Consider the following 22,692-nt stretch of genomic DNA (forward strand, 5'->3'; position numbering starts at 1 on the left):
GGAGGGGAGTCTCTTGTTGCACCTTACATTAAATGTTTTGGGTTTTTTTCTCCTCTCTGTCCTGCATATGGCAAAAAATTCCCATTTTTCTAAAGGCAAATACAACAGCTGGATGTGCCAGAGGCTGCCTGTTGTAATTCCTGGCACGTCTTTACAGTGCAGTTTTACATCAGTTACATTTCTCAGTGCCTGTAATTGATGCAGCTGATGGTCATGACTTAATTCCTTACTGTGCCTTTGAGCTTCTTGCTCAGTACATTGATGCGTAAGGACTCAAAATTAGGCTCTTTGGTGCACGAAAAATCTGGAATCCCGTTACCAGACGTTTACATCCGCATGGATTACTGGAGTCCCATCTCCGATCCGATAGGGAATGCGGATCATTCCAGAATCTGAGCTCATTAATTGTGCGTTACCCAGAGTCTGTGCCTTTAGAGCAGCTTCAGTGTGAAAGCAGCTTCACACACCTGGATGCCGAAGCAGCATATTTCAAATTCGTGGCATAACAAACTGAACAATTAACCTTAGGGCTGGAGGAATGCTTGGTCATTTTAGCTATACCCCTACTTTTAGGTATGGAAAGCGTAATCTACTTAATCTGGCAATTCAATCTCTTTATTTCGCATGTGTTCGGGATGATGCCGGGTGGCACAGCGCTATCCCAGACTCCAAACCAGCACTGCGACTCCCCGCAGCGCGCCTTTGCTGGGGCTTTGGCTGGCTAATCTCGGCGGTTCTTTGCCTTGGGTACCATCCCCCTGGATATGAGTCAGTTTGTCACCACAGCTGCCTTATGGCTCGTGTGTGTTTAGCCGGTCGGCACCTGAAGGCACCTCGCAGCTCGTCCCTGCTTCCCACCCCAAAACGGGCACTCCGGGAGGCAGACTCCGTCTCGTGGCCAAGCACGGGTCTGGGCGGTCTTACTCGGGGTGTAAAATGGCAGAACGTGAACTCGGCTCCTGCCTGAGCTGAGCAGGGCACATCTGAATTCCTGCCCGTCTTCTCCCCTGCCCACCAACCCCTCCCAGACGTTCCTCCTCCTCCACGGGCTGTCGCGGTGGTGTTTGTCACTCAGCTCAGAAGGGACACCGCCATCACCACCACTTTGTGGACCCAGAAGGACTAGGAGTGCCGGGCAGGGGTCCCTCAGCTTCCCGCCACCATTGCCATGGCAGGGGCTTGCATGGAGGTGGCACATCAGCTCAGCGAAGCCCCGCTGCAGCGTCTGCTCCACATCTGATCTCGGCTCTTCATTATCCTCCTCCCAGTGTGACGCAGTCACACTGCAAGATGCCATGCCCCCATCTGAGCCCCGTGAGCTGGACCCCTGCCCGTAGCCCCTGGGCCCATCCATGGAAAGGGGAGACTGCTGTGCTGTCCCCAGTGCCCACTGAATATGCCTGTTGTGTGATGACTAGAGGACCTTCTCAACCTCCTCTGGCAGCGTCTTCAGGGCAGGTGGCTACCATTGCCTGAGGGAAGTGGAAGAGGAAGTAATGGGAGTGCAAAGCAAAGGAAGGCAAGGCAGAGCAGAGGGCACCCAAAGAACCCTGGCCAGGTCTCCCAACCCCGTTTTGAGGTCAGGATGGGATGTCCCAGCTGCCCTAATGATCCTCCATTTCCCACCCTATGTGCTCCCAACCAGGAAAGGGGAGCTGGGGGGGCAGCAGCGATGCCCAAGGTGGGCATGCCGGTGCTGGAGTCCTCTGGCAGAGCTCAGAGGCATCTTCGCTCTGAACTGTGTTTGGAAAAGGGCTGCAAACCAGGACCTTGGAGAACCTTGGTGTGTTCAGCCTGCTCAGCGTCTGTCGTGGGTGACAGCAGTGGTCCTCCTGACACTGTGTCTGCCAACCGTGGCGCTGATGGGGCTTTATCCCTGACCCCCTCTATTCCAAGCGAGTGATTAGACTTGACCACTTGCTTCCCTTATCCACCACTTTTTATCATGCTCCATCAGGAGCTGCCGGATTCACGGACCCTCTGGTCCCTGCCAAGGGCTGGCCAGAGTGGTGTGTGCTGCGGCTGCTCTCCCTCGGGATGGCTCCTTGGCTGCTAGGTGTGACTTTATTTACCTTTTCCTGACCAGATGGGGCTGCGACTAGTGGGCCAGGTGTCGCTGTCATGCGGTGAGCTGAGTTGTGTCATTCTTCTGTGGTTGAGGGCAAACAAAAATACCACGGCGCAGAAAACAAGGCTGGTGATGATGACTCATGTCCTTGCGATGCCACGTTAAACTTCCTAAACACAGCCAGCTGGTCTTTTTTTTTGAAGGAGATGCTGAATTTTGCAGGTGGGAATTGCCAAGCTGGAGGCCTCGGAAGACTTGCAAAAGCCCTGGAAAGGGAAGCTGCCGACAGGCTCCTGGGAAGGGACTGCCCCCTCAGCACAGCCGTGGCCGCGTTCAGAGGATGCTGCGGGGAAAGCTGACACGGGAGCAGGATTAAACACGGCTGCTGGCCAGAGGGCCACAGGCACTGACACGTGCGATCGCAGAAGAAATGCAGAGCCGTGCACTAAAGCCAATCCTATTTTATGAGACGAACCCAGTTTCTGAAGGACACATTCGTGTCCCAACCGTGACTTAGCTGTCAAAAGGTCTCCTGGACTTCTGCTGCATTGGCTGGTGATGAACAGAGGCAGGAAAGAGAGGACGACCACAAGGAAACTGCTTGCAGTAATGATATGATACACTGAGATGCAAAGTCCCAATAATTTGAGTTGTGCTCCCGCAGCTGGATCCCGTGGAGCATCCTTACAGCCGCAGGGAGCTCTGTGAAAGCTCAGGATGCAGGAGGGGAGCTGGGGCGAGCGGCTCCACTCATGCCCGAGCACGGGCTGCAACTTGGGATAAACGCTCAGGGCAATCTGCATCTTCTTAGTGCACGGCGAGTGACTGGTCGAGTGTGTAAATGAGGGTTTTATTCTAGGATGGATACTGCGGCCAGCTCTGGGGCCCCCAGCACGAGAAGGAGATGGACCTCTTGGAGCAGGGCCAGAGGAGGCCCCGGAGATGCTGGGAAGGCTGGAGCCCCTCTGCTGGGAGGACAGGCTGAGAGAGCTGGGGGGGTTCAGCCTGGAGAAGAGAAGGCTCCGGGGAGACCTCCCAGTCCCTTCTGGTCCCTAAAGGGGCTCCAGGAGAGATAGGGAGGGACTCTGGATCAGGGAGGGGAGGCATAGGACAAGGGGCAACAGTTTTAAACTGAAAGAGGTGAGATTTAGGTAAGATATTAGGAAGCAATTCTTTGCTGTGAGGGTGGTGAGCCCCTGGCCCAGGTTGCCCAGAGAAGCTGCGGCTGCCCCATCCCTGGAGGTGTTCAAGGCGAGGTTGGACGGGGCTGGGAGCAACTTGGTCTGGTGGGAGGTGTCCCTGTCCAGGGCAGAGGGGTGGAACTACATGATCTTTAAAGGTCCCTTCTAACCCAAACCATCCTGTGATTCAATGATCTCAAGCACGTGCTTCCGTTTAACTCTCGCTTTCAGCAGATGACTTATTTCCTTATTGGTCCCCTCCACCACTATTCCAGAAACCGTCCATCTGGGAGTGGGAGGTGGATCTTTCTGCTGGGACAAGCCACAGGCAGCTGGATTCGGGACAGCAGTGGACAAGCCATATGGAACTAGGCGAGGGTGAATTCCACTTTCTGTGGGGTGATTTTCAGAAAGATGAAAAAGAAGCCCTTATGCAGCAACTTCTCCTTTCAGAGGGGAGAATATTTCCAGCTTAGAAAAATTTCTGAGCCTTCTCACTTTCTTGTCCTGCAGGGATTCTTCCTCTTCTTCACCTAAAGAGATTCAAAGCCCAACAAAGAATCTGGATTATCCCATGACACATAGTCAGGACTAACCACAGGAGTGTGAATTCATTGCCTGGATAACTTGACAAACAGGAGCAAGTTCTGGGAAATACAGCCAGGGAGTGAACTCCCTTGAAAAAATTGTTTCAAATCAAATAAAGGAAGTTCAAAAGAGCATCAGAGAAAGGGGAAGCACATCATTTAGACTGATTTTTGTTTTTCATAAAGAAACCAAAGTGCCGTTTCCCTCCTGCCTCTCTCATGGTCCCTTGAAATGAAAAATATTGCTGCTGTTCATCAAACAGCAACGGTTGGGGACCAGCCAGGGAGTGAGGTGGTCACACAGCCCAGGAGACAGGTTATTCTGTAGAATAACCCGCTCGTGGGACCGGACCTGCTCTAGGTTGCCCGTTTCTCTTCTCATTCCACCCTGATGATGCTTGAGGGGTATTTCAGTGAGAGTGAGCAGTTGCGGGGGCATTGCCGCATCTCCTGGCTTGCCGTTTGGGACCAGAGAAGATGGGAATGTTTCCGCTCGCTTAGGAGGGCTTTAGGGTAGGACGGGAGGCAACGGGCATCGACCTAGCACGACGACCGCTGCTGTCAGGGGGCTCGGCCTCAGGAGCTGGAGCAGTGGTCGTCTCTGCTCCGACGGGCTCGGATTCGGCATTAGGTTGATTCAGGGTGACCCCTGCCTGACTTGCTAAGGAGCAGGGCTGAGCTTTTCCAAAGGAAAACTCGCGCTAAATTCTGCCAGAAGGCTCTGGCGACCATATGGAGCTGGGAGAGGGGTGGGGGCCAGTCCTGACCTTTATTGTAGGGAGGGCATCGCCGCTGACCCTCTCCCTGCCCCCCCGGGGTGGCTGTTCCCATGCAGCTCAGGTTGTTCCACGCAGCGCTCGGGCCTCTCTGCTAAATAAGACAATTAAATCCTTGAGTCCAGGTTTTAGTGTTTCCATGTGCCGCCAAGTATCTTAATCTGGGCTGTTTGGGGAATTTTTATCCTGTGGATCCCTTGGTATGCCTGGAATGTTTGCTTTTCCTACTGTGTGCGTGTGTTTGAGGCACTCCTGTGAAAACAAGAGCTTCCTGCCCGCCTTGTAAATCTTTCCTTGATTGGCAGAGTCGCCTTCGGTGATTAATCAAGGGGCGAGCCGAAGCTGACACCCTCCGGGAGCTCGCGCCTCACAAATGCCCGGCACATCGGTGAGAGACCTGAGGTGGGGGGGGACCAAGAGAGCTGGCCGGTCTCCAGAGCCTGCCGAGGAGACACATGTGGTGACACCGGTTTTCGGTAAGAGCCTGGGAGAGGAAGAAATAAACGGAAATTCCAGCGAGCGAAGGAAATGCTCCAGAGGGCTGGGACTTTGGAGGCATTTTCTATTGTGTCATCGAGCACGCAGCTAAAACATGCGGCTCCACTTGAAGGTCTTTGCTCAGTGGGCAATCTAACTTTCCCATGGTGGGCTGAAGGGTGAGGTTTACCCCATGCATGGATGAAGGTTTCTCCAGGAGATGGGTCCTGGGGAGATAAAAAAGGGGCAGACTTCAGAGAAGACCAAGACCACCTCGTTGGTGCACTTGGGCTTCATCTCTGTGGAGGCTTCCAGGTGTGTCGGCTCTGCCTGCATGCGATGCAGGAGTGCCAGGTTAGCTCTGAAGAACGGGCCACCTCCAGAACAACAAAAATATCTCCAGCATCCTGGCCAAAGGGGCTCTAATTTGCCCCAGTTAATGCAGCTATTGCTCTTGCGACACCTGAACTTGCGTTCTGGCACCGTCCTTGCCCAGAGCTGGCTGTGGGATTCCTGAACTGATGCTGCGTTGTGCAAGGCAGACATGTGGACCTGTCCCCATGTTCCCAGAGGAGGTTCACCTTGGCAAAAAAAGCTGGCTGATGGAGCAGAGCTGCAGGCTGCCAGCCAGAAAGTCATTACTGCAAGCAAGACGACCTTCAGCATGGGAGTCTGGTGGGAACTTGCCACCAGAGGGTTCAGTACCCGTCACTGTCATGTCCCGGTCCTCTCACTTTTATCTTTGCTTTTCTCCATGGCTAGAGGCAGCATCCGAGCTGTGTGCCAGGGGAGGGACGCTGCCAGGACAAGGAGGTCCAGGAACAGAGCGTTTAAGTGTAATGTCACTGCTGAGCAGGCGGCTAAGGAGAGTCTGCATGTCCCCCCAAGCTGAGACGCGGGAGGAGGGACAGGTAGCAGTGCAGGAGAGCTGGGGACACACATCCCTGCATGGAGCAGCTGGTGTGGCTGCTGCCTGCTCCCTGGAGCTGGAGTATAGAAGGAAAGAACGTTTCTGCCATGCACAGCTGCGACAGTCGGGGCAGAGCAAGAGACTCCTCCGGCGTCTCCCTGCTCTGAGACAAACTGCTCCTGAGGCCCTGCCTCTGTTTATGCTGCGGGCTAATCCATAGGTGCTAGTTATGGGTCCTGCTGGAGTCTGTCTCTCTACACTCGTCTCTGTCCGCCTGATGGACGAGACTGGAGGCAATACAGCCTGTGGGCTTATCCCTGTTGCACCTTTCTCAGGCAACGTTGGGTTTGAAGCTGCTGTGACTCCAGCCTCCACTTTTGTTGCTGCAGCTGTGTTTCCTCCATACGTTTGCTGGGCTGGAGGGAGCTATAGAGATGCTCTTCACTGTCCCCTTTCCATATCTGTCCCGATGAACCCCCACTGCTCTCACAACCATCACCATCCACAAGAGTAGAAGCTCAAAAACTCATGACGAGGGGGGTCAAGGGATGATTCACAGCCACTTTGTGTCCCCACAGGGTTTGCCTGGAGCTGCATCTGAGTAATGAGCCCTCTGGTAATCCAGCCGTGTGTTAGCAGTGACCAACCCAGTGACACCCTCACTGTCACCATCCCAGGGGTTGCTCAGTGCCGTTAAGGTGTTACCTTCATGCCCGGCACGCTGTTCGCTTGCGTTTTCAGCATAACACAGCTCCCAGGCATGGCTCAGGCGTTTGGATGTGGATGCTGGTGTGTGGATGTTACCATCGATGCTGGTGGTGACACAGAGCTACTCTGTCCCATGTTGTGTGGCCTCGGTGCCAGGGGCATTCCTCGACACATCTCATTCATTAATGCAGAATAGACCCATAGAGTGTGTTGGGTTGGAAGGGACCTTTAAAGGCCATCTAGTCCAACCCCCCTGCAGTAAGCAGGGACATCTTTAACTAGATCAGGTTGCTCAGAGCCTCATCAAGCCTGGCCTTGAATGTCTCCAGGGATGGGGCCTCCACCACCTCTCTGGGCAACCTGGGCCAGTGTCTCACCACCCTCAGTGTAAAGAACTTCTTCCGAATGTCTCATCTAAACCTGCCCTGCTCTAGTTTAAACCATTGCCCCTCGTCCTGTCGCTACATGCCCTTGCAAACAGCCCCTCCCCAACTTTCTTGTAGGCCCCCTTCAGGTACTGGAAGGCTGCTATAAGGTCTCCCTGGAGCCTTCTCTTCTCCAGGCTGAACACCCCCATCTCTCTCAGCCTGTCCTCCCAGCAGAGGGGCTCCAGCCCTCCCAGCATCTCCGGGGCCTCCTCTGGCCCCGCTCCAACAGGTCCATGTCCTTCTTGTGCTGAGGGCTCCAGAGCTGGACACAGTACTCCAGGTGGGATCTCACAAGAAGAAAGTAGAGAGGGAGAAGCCACCTGCACTGCTGTGAGACCAAGCGAGCAGGAGCAAGTGTGGTGGCAGAGCCCTGATGCAGGGAAGCTCCTGCAGACCTCTGCCTCCTCCTTAGACCATCAGTCTAAGAGGTGCCATTTCTTACCCAGGATTTTCCTGCCATCCTCCTGAAATCCTGCTGGATTTCAGCACCCACAGCCTTCTCCTGGACAAACTTGCAAGACACAGACTGGATGGGTGGTCTGCAAGATGGGTAGGAAGTTGGTTGGCTCTCAGGCTGAGCTCAGAGGGTGGTGATCGATGGTTTTGACTCTGGCTGGCAGCCTGTCACAAGCCGGGTCCCCCAGAGATCGATACTGGACCCCAGCATCTTCATAAATGACCTGGGTGATGGGACTGAAGGCGCCCTCACCAAGCCTGCTGATGACACCAAACCGGGTAGTGAGGTGGACACATCAGAAGGGACACCATCTTACAGAGAGACCTGGGCAGGCTGAAAGGGTGGGCTAGCAAGAACTGAATGGGGCTAGCAAGGACTGAATGAAGTTTAATGAAGCCAAGCACAAGGTCCTCCACCTGGGATGGCATAACCCAAGAGCCACAGGTTGGGACGTGTGTGGCTGGGGAGCAACCTTGCCAAAAGGGACCTGGGGGTCCTGGTGGACAACAGGCTGAAGAGGAGGCAGCTGGGAGCCGCTGCAGTGATGAAGGCAATTTAGATCCTGGGCTAGGTCCATAGGGCCGTTACAAGCAGAGGTAGAGATGTGATCATCCCACTCTACTCAGCGCGTGTCAGGCCACATCTGGGGTGCTCTGTCCAGTTCTGGTCTCCACAACTCAAGGAAGATGCAGACAATCCAAAGGAGAGACATGAAGATGACCAAAGAAGCGGAGAACCTGCCCTATGAGGAATGGCTGAAGATCTTTTCTCCCTGGAGAAGAGAAGGCTCAGGGGCGACCTCATCACTTCCGATAGTTAAGGGGTGTCTGCAAAGAAGACAGAGGCTCTTTCTTCACAAGGAGCCACAAGGAGAAGACAAGGGGTGAGAGGTACAAGTTCCGCTGTGACAGGTTTCATCTCAACATAAGAAAGAATTTTTTTATAGTGAGAACAGTCATTCACTGGAACAGCCTCCCCTGGGACGTGGTGGAGTCCCCATCGTTGGAGGTTTTTAAGATGAGACTGGACAGGGTGCTAGATCATCCCAGCAGGGCTCCCTTTCCCATGAAAGATTGGACCAGATGATCTTTCCAGGTCCCTTCCAAGCTGGGCTGTTTTGTGATCCTGTGATCCTGGGATCCTCCACTCCCTTCCCTCCCTCCTTTACCCCTGAGTGCAGGTTCTGCCGGAGCCACGGGATGAGCCACTGCCAGGGAAGTGCCTAATTCAATGCCCCGCTCTGTGGTGGAGCCCTTTTCCAGCAGGATGGGAACACCACGCTCACACCAGGAGCTCAGTGCCCACCTTGGCTGCCCCGGAGGGTACACCCCAAACCCACGACATGGTACCAGAAATGAGGGTCTGCTCCCAGGCTGGCACCATCCCACGCACCTGCCCTTGTTGTCCCTTTGCTTTCCTGCTGTGGGTAACACCTTGAGGTGGGAGCACCCCCCAGTAAAGCTGCACAGCACAGGGTAGGACTTGGGTTCCTGGACGCCCTGTGAGGGACCCAGATTCTTTCCACAGAGTGGCCTAACTCCCTCCAGACAGACCATCAGATCTCTGCCAGGGCAGGCAGGAAAAGCAGCAAGAAGGCAACAAGTTCCTGCTGCATTTGGAACCCTGCTGCATTCCGAATCCTGCTGCATTCCTGCTGAAGAACAACCCCTGCCCACGGCTCCCCTGCCCACTTCTTATTTTGCTTACCCTGCCCATGTGTTGGGGACAGCTATTTGGCAGCCTGCTTCATAAAGCATCATCAGTAGGCACAAGAGTGAACAACATGTTTTTCTTCCTCCCCTTACCCAGCACAACTTGGCCAGGGCTGCTCTTCCAGGATGGATAGGTTCTCACTTCTTCTGCATTTGGGAATGCCAACACTGAGCTGATTTTGCCCTGGCTGTGTCCCTGGCAGGGAATCCTCACAGCCGGGAAGATGGGAAGCTTCCTCAGGGACCCAGAGGTGGGCGCTCATTTTCATCATGGAAGAGCGATGGGGAGTGGGGTGGCCGCTCTCCCTCTGCCCTGCTGGGTGCTGCCCCCCTCCTTTTCCAGGTGGTGGCTCCAAATTAGGGTACTGATCCCCTGCTTGGCCGTGGGGAGGGGGTACTGACAAGGAGACCACATCAACCTGGGAGTGCTCCGGAACAGAGACAAGCGTGCAAATGTGGCCAGCACGGGGATGCTGCCTGCGGCACTTTCCCAGGTGGCACTGTGTCACCCCGTGCTCCTACCTGGTGCCGGGGCAGGGGACGGAGCTGCCGGCTCTCCTGCTGATGCTGGAGCCGTGGGGACATCCCTACCAGCCCCTCTGCTGGCAGGAAATCACACCCGGCGCTTCACATTTCTCAAGAAAGAGTGAAAATGCCTCAAACGTGAGAAGGCGGCCAAGCGACAGCGAAGGGCTTTGCTATGGAAATGCCGAGCGATGTCCCCTGGGGCTGCTGGCCCCCGGCATCTTGCTGGGCGGGGGCGAGCGGCCGCGCTCTACCTTTGCTCCCGCTGGCATCTCCTTGGCAGATGCCGGCGACTGGAACCGAAGCTCTGGGTCCCACCGCGCCGGCGCCAGCAGGTCAGGAACAACGAGGCCCTTTTCAGGAAACGTGGAAATAAAGGAAAGCAGAACAGGACAATTTAACATCCAGGAATGGAAATGACTCAGGGGGGTTGAAACGCAGAGGAGAGAAAGAGGAGAAGGGTCCCGGCCCTCTTTCTGATGGCCACGTGGCTTTGTCACAAGTTTGCACATTGTTCCGCACGTTTCCTACCTTGTCCCTTACATCAGGGTTTGGGCTGCGCTGGCTGGAGGCTGCCCAGGCGTCCAGCCTCGCCACCTCCTTGCCAGGCTCCTGTGGTGGCAGCTTCCCAAAGGTCGGGCAAGGCTTGGGGCTGTCCCTGCCACTGGAAATGGGTTTCGGTGCCGCACAGCGGCCGCCAGAGCCGGAGGCAGCAGCAGGGATGGCCAGGAGGGCGAAGCTGCGACACTGCAGAAGACAGCAGTGCGCACCCCCAGGAGCACGTCCCTGCTGGTGTCACACTCACAAATCTTTGTTATCCCGTGGATGAGCAGCAGCCGGGGGGTTTCCAGCCACGCTTTTCCCCTCCCTGAATTCATGAGAAGGGGCTTTGTGAACACACTGTGGCATCACCTCCCTGGGTGTCTGACTGATGGAGAACTGTGGGAAAGTACCCTCACTGGGGAGTGGGGACGTCCCCCGGGTCACCCAGGAGCTGGTTTCGGGATGTCCCAGCTGCGTGGCAGGCGGTCCTGCCCAGCCCTGGGAGAAGAGGAGAGCACCCAGGCCGAGGAGTGGGGGGGGAGCAGGAGCACCCTAACCTTGTGCGACCCTCGCCTGGGGCCAGACCCAGCATCCCCCCAGACAAGGGGCAGTCTCAGGGCTGCGGCTCCGAGGTGTGGAAGCAACCTGCTCTTTTCTGGAGCGATGGCGCAGGTAGGAGCAGCCCTGGAGCCATGTCTCGGGGGACAGCTGCCCATGGGGACATCCCCATCAGCCTCTTTCTAACAGGACTGGCCATGGTCCCCCCATTGCTCCAGCTGAGCCCCCACCAAGCTTTCTCCCTGGGCAGGGAGGGATCTTTCCTCTCCTTCCTCCACTGAGGAAGAGCCGTATCAGTCACCAGCTCACGAAGCAGCAAGAAGAGGAGCGAGGGATCCCCACGCAGTTCCTGGCACCGGGAAACAACCCAGGAAAGGTGCTTTGTGTGGTTCCTTGAAACTCCACCTCTCTTTTCCACCCGGTTCTACTTTGAATTGGGATCTTGGACAGAAGCAGGTACCTGGAGGGAGCTTTACAGGGAGCAGTTTGGGGAATTCAGCATCCCACAGCCCTGTGTTGGGGCTCGGTGGCTGGAGGATGCTCTCACCACTGTGACCATCACCCCAGGAGATGCTCTGAGCCCAGCCGAAAGCCGGCTGCAAACCTCTCCATTGTAGGCACCTCCAACTGCCTGTAACGCCCCGGTTATCTGGGCTCGGCAAGGCCCAGGCATTTTGGGAGCCGCAAAGAGAGCTGAGATGATCTCATCCCGCGAGTATTTTCTTGGCTCATTCGTCTTGCTCCAACGCCTTGCCGATAAGGCTCGGTGGTGAGGTCAGCGGGAGGGTTTGGCATTGCGGAGCCGTGTGTCACCCGGGGAGCCTGGGACGCCAGCACCTGCGCTCGCCCGCTGCTCCCGGGGATCGGGCCGGAGCGGCAAGTGTCTGCCCCACGGCATGGCCCCGGCTGGGCTTCCCACCCGCACCCTCCCACCTGGGCAGGGGGTCCATGTGGGGAGCCCACTGCACTGCCCCCAGGGCTGCCGGCTGCTATTTCACCTTCTCCAGGGGAAAACGAAAAGGTGGAGGCTTTCCTTACCTCCAGCATTAGAAAGAAAAAGAGGAAATTCTTCAGATCACTTTCCAAAGGGGTGTTATCAGCCCAGGAGGGGTTTCCTGCTGCCAAAAATAGAGCAGTGTTAAGATAGGAAGGGAAGCAAGATGATGCAGGGATGATAAGGCCGATGGATGAGCCGGGAGAGGCAGTCCGGCTGCTGGGGGAACTGGGCTGGCTCCCTCGGGGCTCGGGGTGGGTCACACCATCCCCTTGGGAATGCGCAGGGCCACAGCTGGGATCACCCTGGAGCGGCTGCTGCCGGCTTGGTATCTTGGAGTGGTGCGTCCGTCCATCCCTCCACCCACCCATCCATCTATCCACACATCCATCCCTCCATCTCTCCATCCATCCATCCCTCCATCCCTCCATCCATCCATCTATCCCTCCCTCCGTCCCTCCAGCCATCCTTCCCTTCCTCCACCCACCCACCCACCCATCCATTCATCCATCCATCCATCCATCCATCCATCCATCCATCCATCCATCCGGTGATGGACCTGGGCTGGTGTTTCCAGGCTCAGCACGTGCTTGGGGACACAGGGACAAGAGCCGTGCGCTCCTCTCCTCCTCGCGAAGGGTTTTGAGGTATTCCCCACACCCACAGGGCCCATTCCCACCTCTGAAACTCCAACTGGGCAGATTTGACTTGTCACTGGTAAAACTGGGCTGAAAAACTTGTTTCTTGAGACCCATTAGTGTCTGATGAGCTGCCGGGTGCCCAGGACCGGCTCAGGACCTGCCAGGCTGGGGCTGCTGCAAGGCTTTGTTGAGCCCGGATCCAGACTGACTGTGCCAGAGCCGCCTCCTTCATCTCTGGGCATGTAATGTGGCGCTCTTCTTCCTTCAAGTCCCATCTCCTCCTCCCCATGCACCTTCTCTGCATGCTGCCCTGCCTGGGAGTCTGTTACCTGCTCAGTGTTGGGGATTTACCCTTTTGTCCCAGTTTCTGGAAGAAAACCCAGAGGGAGAGACCTGCAGCTGCAGTGCCTGCGATCGCATCCCATGTTTTTTGGGGTGTTTGGGGTGACCTGGGGGTGATACCAGGGTGGGACAGGATGGATTTCACACCAGCAGAAGCAGCAAAACAAGGAGACGAGGCTGGAGACGACCGTGTCCCCCCTCCCCAGACCTGCCTCCCGGGTCTGCGCTGGTCAGAAGATGCCGAGTTCCCTCTCACAAGAATGGGAGCTTAATGTCCCGTGGCTAATTAGCAATTTTCCCCTGCACCTGCCTCTCCGCCGCCACCTCCCCTCCGGCCATCTGCCGTCTCGGGGCCCTGCAGGCAGCCCCGGCTTTGGGCTCCGCACCGGCAGCGACGGGATGAGCCAGGGCTTGTGTTTCTCCCCTTTAGGTTTGGGGGTTCTCCATGTCCCCCCAAAGATGAGCTGAGGCTCCTTGGTGTTGAAAGGAGAAAAGGAATTTGGTCCCTGATGGCTCCTCCATCCTCTCGTGTCCCCCAGCGTGGGGGTGGACAAGCCACCCCCGTGGTCCCATGGCATCTACTCGAAAAGGGAAACTGAGGCCGGGAGAGAGGCACCCAAAGGTGCCGAGCCCAGCACCTTTCCCAGAGCTGGTGGGGATGAGCTGGCATCCCCCAGCCAGGGGGGTGTGAGGAGGGGGGATACAGGGAAGGGGGGGCGTGAGGGCAGAGCAGATGGGGCCGGCAGGTTTCTGTGGGGCTGGGTTGGTCCTGCAGACAATGGCCCGTCTCTCCGAGCCGCGACTAAACAGCAAGATTTATGCTGCCGGACAGCTGGCGGGCAGAGCTCGCCATCCCGCCCCCCCCCTCCCCGATCCCGGCAGCTGCAAGATCCCCGCACGCATACGGCGCGCTCCAGCCCCCAGCGTGTTCCTGCATCTGCCCCCCAGGCCTTGTGCGCGCCTGCGAGCCCCCGTGGCACACGTGTGGCCCCTGGGCCACCCCAGGCACACGTTGCGGGCCCCAGGCTGGCCGAGCGCCCTGAGCATCCCTGTGCGCCCCGAGCATCCCTGCACCCCGAGCATCCCTGTGCACCCTGAGCATCCCTGCGCCCTGAGCATCCCTGTGTACCCCAAGCATCCCTGTGCACCCTGAGCATCCCTGTGCACCCCAAGCATCCCTGCGCGCCCCGAGCATCCCTGCGCCCTGAGCATCCCTGTGTACCCCAAGCATTCCTGCGCGCCCCGAGCATCCCTGCGCCCTGAGCATCCCTGTGTACCCCAAGCATTCCTGTGCACCCCGAGCATCCCTGCGTCCCGAGCATCTCTGTGCCCCCCTGGGTCTGCCAGCGACGCCGTCGGGGCTCACGGTGCCAATGGGCTCTGGTGTGATCGGGAAAAGGCCTGGGCGAGTTTTGGGGTGATTTATGGGGGAGGTGGGAGCGAGGATTGGGGATGCGCATCCCGCTCCCTTCCTTCCCAAGGTGGCGGTGGGGGGCAAAGCTGTCAGCCAGGGCCAGCTGCGGCTGCCCCACGACCCCCGTGTCGGGGTCGGTGCCGGTGCCGGTGCCGGTGTCCGTGTCGGCGCTCCCCCTGCCGGCAGCCGGCCCGACGGGCCGGGGAGGGGCGGTGCGGAGCGGGGCGGGCGGGTCCGGCCCCCGCATTCCGGGCATAGCAGCGCCCGGGCCGGCCCCCGCTGCCGGCGGGACGCCCAGAGCCGCCGCCGCGCTCCCCGGGCAGAACCGCCGCCGCCCCGCTCCGCCATGCCCCGGTAAGTGACCGCCCCGGAGGGGACACCGCGACCCCGCTGCCACCGGGACCTCCGTGCGGGGACGGTTCGGCTCGACCGGCATGCGGGGGCGGCGGCGGGGGGGGGGGTCCTGCCCGCCTCACGGTGGCTCCGTGCCCGGTCTTCCCGCAGCCACCTCGGCCCCCGTCCCCGGGGGCAGCCCGGATCCCCAGGCACATCCCCGGGGCCCTGGGAGCCAACCCCGACCCCCGAGCTCAGCCCCGGTCCCCCCCAGCCCCGGGCCTGCGGAGCCAGCCCCGGCCGTGGGTGCGATGAGAGCGCTGGTGCTCAGCCAGGGCAGCGGGGAGGCTGCGTCTGCGCTCCCACTGCCGCCGCCACGGGCTCCCACCCGGCTGGCACGTCCCGGCTGGCCTGCCGACACACCGAGCCGGATTCCTGGAAAACAAACCCTTGCCGATCAGGGTCTGCTCTGCGTCCTGCCCGGGCCGGTTCCCAATTATCCCCTCTTTCCCCGCATAGGTGCCTCAGCGTGGCCGGTTGCTGCTAAGGTCCTTGGGGACGCCCTTCTCGGGTGGAAACGTGGCTTTGCCGACGGCGCGGGCGGAGATGAGGACAGCGGAAGACTCGAACGGGACGGTCCTGCACCGCCTGATCCAGGAGCAGCTGCGCTATGGGAACCTCACGGAGAACCGCACGCTGCTGGCCATCCAGCAGCAAGCCCTGCGCGGTGGCGGAGGGGCTGGTAGCCCCCGCTCCTCCCTGGAGAGCCTCAGCCCGGAGGAGAGCCAAATGGTGCAGCAATCCACGCGGCAGGAGCCCCAGGGCCAGGAGCATCACTCTGACCACGTCTACTTGGAGAACAGCGTCTATCGGCTCTGCCAGCCCCAGCACAAGGGCGAAGAGCTCCCCAGCTACGAGGAGGCCAAGGCGCATTCTCAGTACTTTGCCTCGCAGAGGGGTGGGCAGCAGCCCACAGTGGCCAGCCCGGGGATTCGGGGTGAAAACAGTCTGCGCGGGGCTGAGAGCGGCGCCCGACGTCCCGACGAGGGGCTGAAGGACCTGAAGCACGGCCACGTGCGGTCGCTGAGCGAGCGGCTGATGCGGATGTCGCTGGAGAGGAACGGGGCCAAAGCGCAGAGCCCCATCAGCGCCTCCCACAGCTACCCCCAGCTCTCCCGCCACCACCAGCTCGCTGCCCTCCGAGTGCAGCACCCTGAGGGGCCGGAGCCGCGGGGACCCCCCCCGGAGTATCCCTACGTCATCCCATCCCAGGACGCTTACCTGGCTGAACCCCGACCCTGCTCCCGGGAAGGTCCTGGATTTCAGCATCCCGAAATCAGGTAACCCCCCAGGGCCTCATTTTTGGGGTGCCCACCGGGTCTCTCCCCACCGTGATGCCCCAGGAGCGGCCCGGATGGATGCTGGAAAGATGTGGGATGCAGAGGGTAGTGGGGGGTGTGGGGCAGCTGTTGCCAAAACCCTCGTCCATGTGGGGCTGGATCTGGCTCAGCCCACAGAGGTCTGCAGGGACCCCTCCGGTCCCCTTCTCTCCCCAGTTTCCCCCAGCACAGTTGAGTTTTTCCAACTGGTGATGAAAATCTCACTGCCTCTGCAGACCCTGCCCCCTCCCCATGCAGTGGGAGGAATTTGGGGTTAATTTAGGAGCTGGAACCAGCTCAGGAAATGGCTAAATTTAGAACAGGCATGGGGCAGGGTGGAAGGCAAACGTGCTCCCCACTCTGTGGAAACCCACCCGGGTTTGGTCCCGGTGCCGCGGGATGGCTGCCGAGCTGAGGCCGGGCTGGAGGCCATGAGCAGCGCCAGGCGGCTCTGCCCTTCGCTTTGGCAGCTTGACACCTCCGGCAAAGCCCCAGGTTGCCTCTGAGAGAGCCACGGAGAGGAGCCCGGAGCACCAGGCATTGCCTGGAGGGCTGGGAACAACTTCTCCCAGTGTGGAAAACAATGGGAAGAAGGGAATTGCAGCCTGCATGGGAGGACACGCGCTGCTCCCAGCCCTGCTGACCTATCCAGGCGGAGAGCGATAGCATCTCCGGCAGGAAAACCTTCTCCTTCCAGGGAACAAAGAGGGGAAGGGGAGCCGCGAGGAAGATGTATTTATTCTTCCTCGCTCCTATATCATCCCGCAGGAATGCAGGCCCTTGGCGGGCAGCCCGCAGGGAGCGGGGCTGGGCCGTGCATGGCCGCCCCACTCAGGGTATTCGAGGCGGCCGCGGGATGTCGAGGAACTTGGAGCAGTGGCATGAGGGGCGGCCGGGCTGGCCCTGCTCATCCGAATACGCTGAGGATGTATTAATAGTTTGGTGGCGAGGAGCTGTGCCCAGGAGCCCTCGCTTTGCCCAGAAAACAAGGAAAAGGGGCAGCGCTGCCGGCTGTCGAGGGCCATCCTTTGCCGAGCTGTTGTCTGCCTGCAGCACCCCCAGCAACGGGGTGGGCTGGGAGCCCGTCCTGACCCACCAGCCACGTTCCTGGAGTTGTCAGGTCAAGGCATCCCAGCAAGACAGGGTTTATCTTGTGTTTGAGGGCACTTTTCCCAGCTCTGAAAAGCAGGATAGGCTCTTCCCGGAGCCTCCCTCCTCCTTTGGGGTGACCCGCAGGCACCGGTGCCCACTTGTCCCCTGGGTTTGGAGCGGGGATGCTGGTGTCGTCGGCTCCCCGGCACTGCCAAGCCCCTCGAGTATCCCTTCTCCTCCCTCCCCGCAGGGTGCTGCCCACCAACATCCCTGCCGCGTTCCTGCCGCCGCCGGGCACCCTGTGCCCGGGCAGCCTGGGTCCGGCCAGCGTGGAGGCCCTGGTGAGCGCCCAGGCGGTCTCGGCCGGCAGCCGGCTGGCCCGGGCAGACGCCGTCCTGCGGGAGAACGAGAGGCTGCAGCGGGAGAGCGAGAAGCTGCGGCGGGAGCTGGAGAGCTGCGCCGAGAAGGCCAGCCGCATCCAGAAGGTGAGCGGATGGCGGCAGCCCCCCCGTTGGCATCGTGTGCGTCCCCCCCTCACCCCACCCGGGGGGGATGCTCAACCAGCTGCTGTGAAAATTCCCCCCCTTTAGCGTTTTAATCCCTACTCCCCCCTCCCTCTGGTGGCTTGCTCCCCTCCGAGCAGCTGCGTTTTGGCGGTGCGGCAGCCGGGACGGGGGAGAAGGAGCCCATTCTCCGGTGACCCCCTCCCTCCGCCTGTCCCCCCCATCCCCAGCCGCCACAGAAAGCCCTTTGTGCGGCCGCGTACAAGGGGTGGCTGTTCCCTGCCGGCCGGGCTACGGCAGAGCCAAAACCTGCGGAGGGACTCTTCTGCAAGAAGAAAGGCAGAAAAAATTAGTTTTCCCCCCCAAGACGTGCGCTGGGGGTCAGGCCAGGGGGGTCCCACGGGTGCGCTGAGCTCCTCTGGCAGCTCGGGTTGGGCTGAGTGACCTGTGAGCTTTGGCCAACATCTCCCTCTCCTTTCCTCATTCCACGAATATCTAACCCCGGCCTGTCCCTTCCTCCGCCCCAGCTGGAGAGCGAGATCCAGCGCATCTCGGAGGATTACGAAAACCTCGTCAAGGCGTCTTCCAAGCGGGAAGCCTTGGAGAAAGCCATGAGGAACAAGAGAGACGGCGAGATGCGACGGCTCCAGGACTTCAACCGGGACCTGAAAGGTGAGGGAACCTCCACGTCCCCATCCCCATGGGTGGTCTCTGTCCCACAGCTTTTCCCCTCTGTGTTTCTGCTGGGAGCCAGGCTTCCTCTGGCTGAAATCTTGTATTTATATCAAAATTGGGTTTAATTGCCTTTGGTCCAGAGCGGTTGGAATCGGCGAACAAGCAGCTGGCCAGCAAGACCCAGGAAAGCCAGGAGAGCAACCAGGGCAGCGTGGCCAAACTCCTGGCGCAGAGTAAGTCCCCGGGGGGTGCCTGTCCTCGCCTGGGTCCCCGTGGTGTCTGTGAGGGGGACGGCGGGGCTTGGGGCGCTCCCCTTCGGCTGGAGGAGGCGGTGGCGGTGGCGGGTGGCGAGCGGCAGCTCTGGCCCTTCCCCGGGGAGGACGGAGCCGCTCTTGGCGCTGGACTCCAGCCATTAATCCTGGCCGGCCGGCGGCGTGACCCGCATTCCCCACATTCCTGCCGCCGCGCCGGCTCTTCCAGCACTGAGCCCGCACTCCCGCCCTGCGCCAGCCCGGCCCTTCTCCCTCCTCCCTCCAACGCTCCCAGCGTTTTGGTTGGGGGGAAAAATACACCTAAATCCATTATTTTAGCAGAGAGACACAGTGTTGGTGTTCCATGGGAGGAACCGCATCCCCTTCCCTAAGGTGGCTGGATTCGCACCCTCCCCGGGCCAAAATTTGGGGCTGGAATGTGGCAAATGGTGGCTTTTGGTCGTTTGCCCGTGTGGCTGGGATGCCCATGGCCCTTGTGTGCTGGGGGAGGGATGGCACGGCCAGGCTTCGGGGTGAAAAGACATGCCCCCCCACCCACCCCGGGGTTTCGTTGACCAGCCTTAGGGCGGCCAAGCCCCCCCGGGCTGAGCGCTGGGGTCTGTCTTGCAGGCTACGAGCACCAGCAGGAGAAGGAGAAGCTGGAGCGGGAGGTGTCCCTGCTGCGCAGCGCCAATGAGGACCAGCGGCGGCGGGCAGAGCTGCTGGAGCAGGCGCTGGGCAGCGCCCAGGCGCGGGCGGCCAAGGCGGAGGCCGAGCTGCGGAAGAAGCGAGCCTACGTGGAGAAGGTGGAGCGGCTGCAGGCAGCCCTGGGCCAGCTCCAGGCTGCCTGCGAGAAGCGGGAGCAGCTGGAGCTGCGGCTCCGCACCCGCCTGGAGCAGGAGCTGAAGATGCTGCGGGCTCAGCAGGTGGGATGACGGTGGTGGGTGCCGGCCAGCCGCGCTGGGTGCTGCGTCCCTCCGGCACCTCCTCATCCTCTCTTTTTGGGGTTGTTTTTTTGCTGCTGCAGAGGCAAGCGGGCGCCGTGGGCGGGGGGACGCCGGAGCTGAGCGCCCACACGCTCTCCGAGCAGCTGAGGGAGAAGGAGGAGAAGATCCTGGCCCTGGAGGCGGACATGACCAAGTGGGAGCAGAAGTACCTGGAGGAGTGCACCATGCGGCAGTTCGCCATGGATGCCGCCGCCACCGCAGCCGCCCAGCGGGACACCACCCTCATCAGCCATTCCCCGCGGCACTCCCCCAACAGCAGCTTCAACGAGGACCTCCTCCTGGCCAGCCACAAGCACCAGGAGATGGAGAACAGGTAGGGCCACCTCGCCGACAGGCTTGCGCCGTGGTCTGGCCAGGCAGTGCCCACATTCTCCTCCCCTGCCTCCGGCTCCTCTCCCAGCTCCTGCCTCTTCTCCTCTCCAGGTTAAAAGCCCTTCATGCCCAAATCCTGGAGAAGGATGCCGTCATCAAGGTCCTGCAGCAGCGCTCGCGCAGGGACCCCAGCAAAACCCTCCAAGGCTCCCTGCGGCCGGCCAAGTCCGTGCCCTCCGTCTTCGTCGCCTCCGCCACCCCGAGCTGGACGGGGGGTGGCCAGAGCGACCGGCTGGCTGAGGGCAACTCCCGGGGCAGCACAGGTACATGGAGGCGCCTGCCTGCTCCCTGCATTCCATCGGTTCTGGAAGTAGAGAGCTTGGGGAGGGAGGTTTTCTCTGGTGAGCCGTCGGGATCCCTAATGGCATCTCCTCCAGCAGGCAAAGCCAGTGCTGAAGGGGCAGCAGCGCCCGCTGCCCTCCCCCTGCCCTCCCACTCCAAGCACGGCAGCAAGGACGGCAGCACGCAGACTGACGGGGCGGCTGAGAGCAGCCAGGGTGAGGGCACCGAGCGCCCGGCCGGTTCGCTGGGTGAGTCCTCCGGGATGGCACCGGGGAGAGCCAGGGACGCTCCAGCCCGGGGCAGAGCCAGGGATGCTCCAGCCCAGGGGAGAGCCGAGGATGTTCCAGCCCAGGGGAGAGCCAGGGATGCTCCGGCACCGGGGAGAGCCAGGGATTCTCCAGCCCTGGGGAGAGCTGGGGATGCTCTGACACCAGGGAGAGCCGGGGATGCTCCAGCCTGGGGGCTTGGCATCGGTGATTTTTTAAGGCATTTTAAGGACCACAATGGAGTCTGATGGGTTTCAATCCCTGCAATCGCTCGTTGATTTTATTTTTAAAGTGCCGAGCTTTTTTTCTTGAACGCCTTGGGGGGAGGCTGGACCCGCGGTGTGCTCCCAGCTGAGCCTTCGGTGGGGCGGGTGCCGTGCCTGTGCTCTTCGCCTCTCCTCCAGCTCTCGCCTTCTTTCTCTGCAGAGAGCTCAGCCGCTGCCCGAGCCCTGGACCTGGCCGACATGGTGGAGATCCTGATTTAAGGCCGCCCGGGGGTTGCCCACCAGCCCCTCTGCTCGCCCTGCCTGCACCCACCCGGGACGGAGGAGCCCGCGGGAAGGAGGACCGAGCCTGGAGCTCAGCGGTGGCCCCGCGGCCGGTCTCGGCGGGTGGCCCCGGTGTGTGGGAGGGCCACCGTCCCCGCTCAGCACCCACATGGGTCCCCAGCTGCGCGGGGCGCGCTGGAGCCCGGGGATGCTGCGGTGGCGGCGGGGCCTCGCCACCCCCCTGTAGATACACCCGGGTTTTGTACGACAGGAGCAAACGTATTTATCGTTTCCGCCTCTTCTCCTTCCCGAGGCGGGGGGAGTTTCTTCCCACCCTCTCCCTCCTTGGCTCCATCCCCATCCCAGCTCCATCTGGCTCTGGTTCTTGGCCATCCGCACCCACCCGGCTGCTTGGCCTTCGACTGGAAAATCCCTCCTTGTTTGCCAAACTGTACATGAGCCGATGTCTTTGCGAGAGGGCAGAGCCAGGAGGGATCCTCTGTGGCTCCCATTGTCCGCCTGGATCCATGTGGCCAAGCCAAGCGCCGGGAGCCCCAAACCTCCATCCATCACTGCATCCATCACCTGCATCCCGCCTCGGGGTTTTCACCATGGGCGGGCGAGGGTTCGGGATGGGGTGGTGGCGAAGCAAAAGAGAAAATGCCAATGGAGGGAATGAAAGGTGGAGGAGAAATCCCCTTGAAACCGGAGGTGAAACGCTCGGAGTGAACTGAGGACGGCTGATGGAGGCGGTGGGACGCGCCACCCTTCTCGTGGCTTCATCCCGCCGCCACATCCCCCGGCTACCGGCAGCTGGCTTCTGCCCGTAGCCAGCTCTGACGTCTCGCTCCTCTGAGCTCGGATGCTTCCCGTCCTTGCCCTTTGTGTAAATATATATATTTTTTTTTCCCTTTTCTTTCTTCTTCAAACATATGCATTTGCTGGACAACTGCATTTTTTATTTTTCTCTCCCAGACACGTAAAAAATGCGTTCGGTTCTCGTGCATTGTTTACAAAGTGGAAAACAAACAAACAAAAAATTATGAAAGAGGAAAAAAAAAACACACCCCACAACTTAATATATTTTATATTAATATTGGTATTTCTTTTTAAGTATTGTTTTTTTCGTGCTGTGAACTTTGTTTTTTTTCCCTGCCAAAGACGACGAGTTCTTGTTTGTGTGTTTTAAGTTATCTTAAGTATTTAAACGTAAACCTGGCTGTTTCGTTATGCCGCCCTATACCGAGATTGCTGTAGCATTCCACTTGGTATAACAATATTTTAATAAAAAAACCCCAAATATTGACCCACAGATACTCTTTTTTCCCATGTGATGGGGAGAGACAGAGGCGCCGGTGGGGGGAAGGGGTCTGGGGCTGGTGACCCCCTGGCTGAATCTCTGCCCTTCACAGCTTCCCAGGGCGGCGAGTTGGGATGCAGCTGTGTGGGAGAGGAGGAAAAACCGCTCAAGATCATCAACCCCAAATCCCATTGAGGTCCTATTTCCCCCGCCTCGTTGGGGGAAAAGGATGGAGTTGCTGAGAAATGTTGAAGTAGTTTCTTTCTTGTGTGTAGTGCTCCAGTGACTCTGTCCTGATGGGATCTTCCTCCTCTTCCTCGCAAGACCTGGTCCTGCCCTCCTAAGCCCCTGCCATGCAGAGTCCTTGATGGCCACATCTTCAAGCACAGCTGGACCTGGTCCCCAACCTCTCCCCTGGCTTTG

At 59.6% G+C, this 22,692-nt stretch overlaps 1 protein-coding gene across 4 annotated transcripts; it reads left to right on the forward strand.

Annotated features, from left to right (window-relative positions):
- Positions 1 to 14,585: 14,585 nt before the first annotated feature.
- AMOTL2 (angiomotin like 2) lies at positions 14,586 to 22,275 on the forward strand. Of its 4 annotated transcripts, none has more exons than XM_054207342.1 (10): positions 14,586 to 14,675; positions 15,174 to 15,994; positions 17,376 to 17,610; positions 18,156 to 18,300; positions 18,444 to 18,536; positions 19,185 to 19,480; positions 19,582 to 19,874; positions 19,985 to 20,196; positions 20,311 to 20,463; positions 20,908 to 22,275. In XM_054207342.1, exons 2-10 carry the CDS (start codon positions 15,261 to 15,263, stop codon positions 20,964 to 20,966), a joined length of 2,220 nt encoding a protein of 739 aa, XP_054063317.1. In that variant the 5' UTR covers positions 14,586 to 14,675; positions 15,174 to 15,260; the 3' UTR covers positions 20,967 to 22,275. The 4 variants fall into 4 exon arrangements, with proteins under 4 accessions (XP_054063317.1, XP_054063319.1, XP_054063318.1 ...); XM_054207344.1 differs by having other exon boundaries at positions 20,311 to 20,430; XM_054207343.1 differs by having other exon boundaries at positions 20,314 to 20,463.
- Positions 22,276 to 22,692: the final 417 nt, after the last annotated feature.

Source organism: Rissa tridactyla, chromosome 6 (assembly GCF_028500815.1).
Source record: "Rissa tridactyla isolate bRisTri1 chromosome 6, bRisTri1.patW.cur.20221130, whole genome shotgun sequence".
NCBI lineage: Eukaryota > Metazoa > Chordata > Aves > Charadriiformes > Laridae > Rissa > Rissa tridactyla.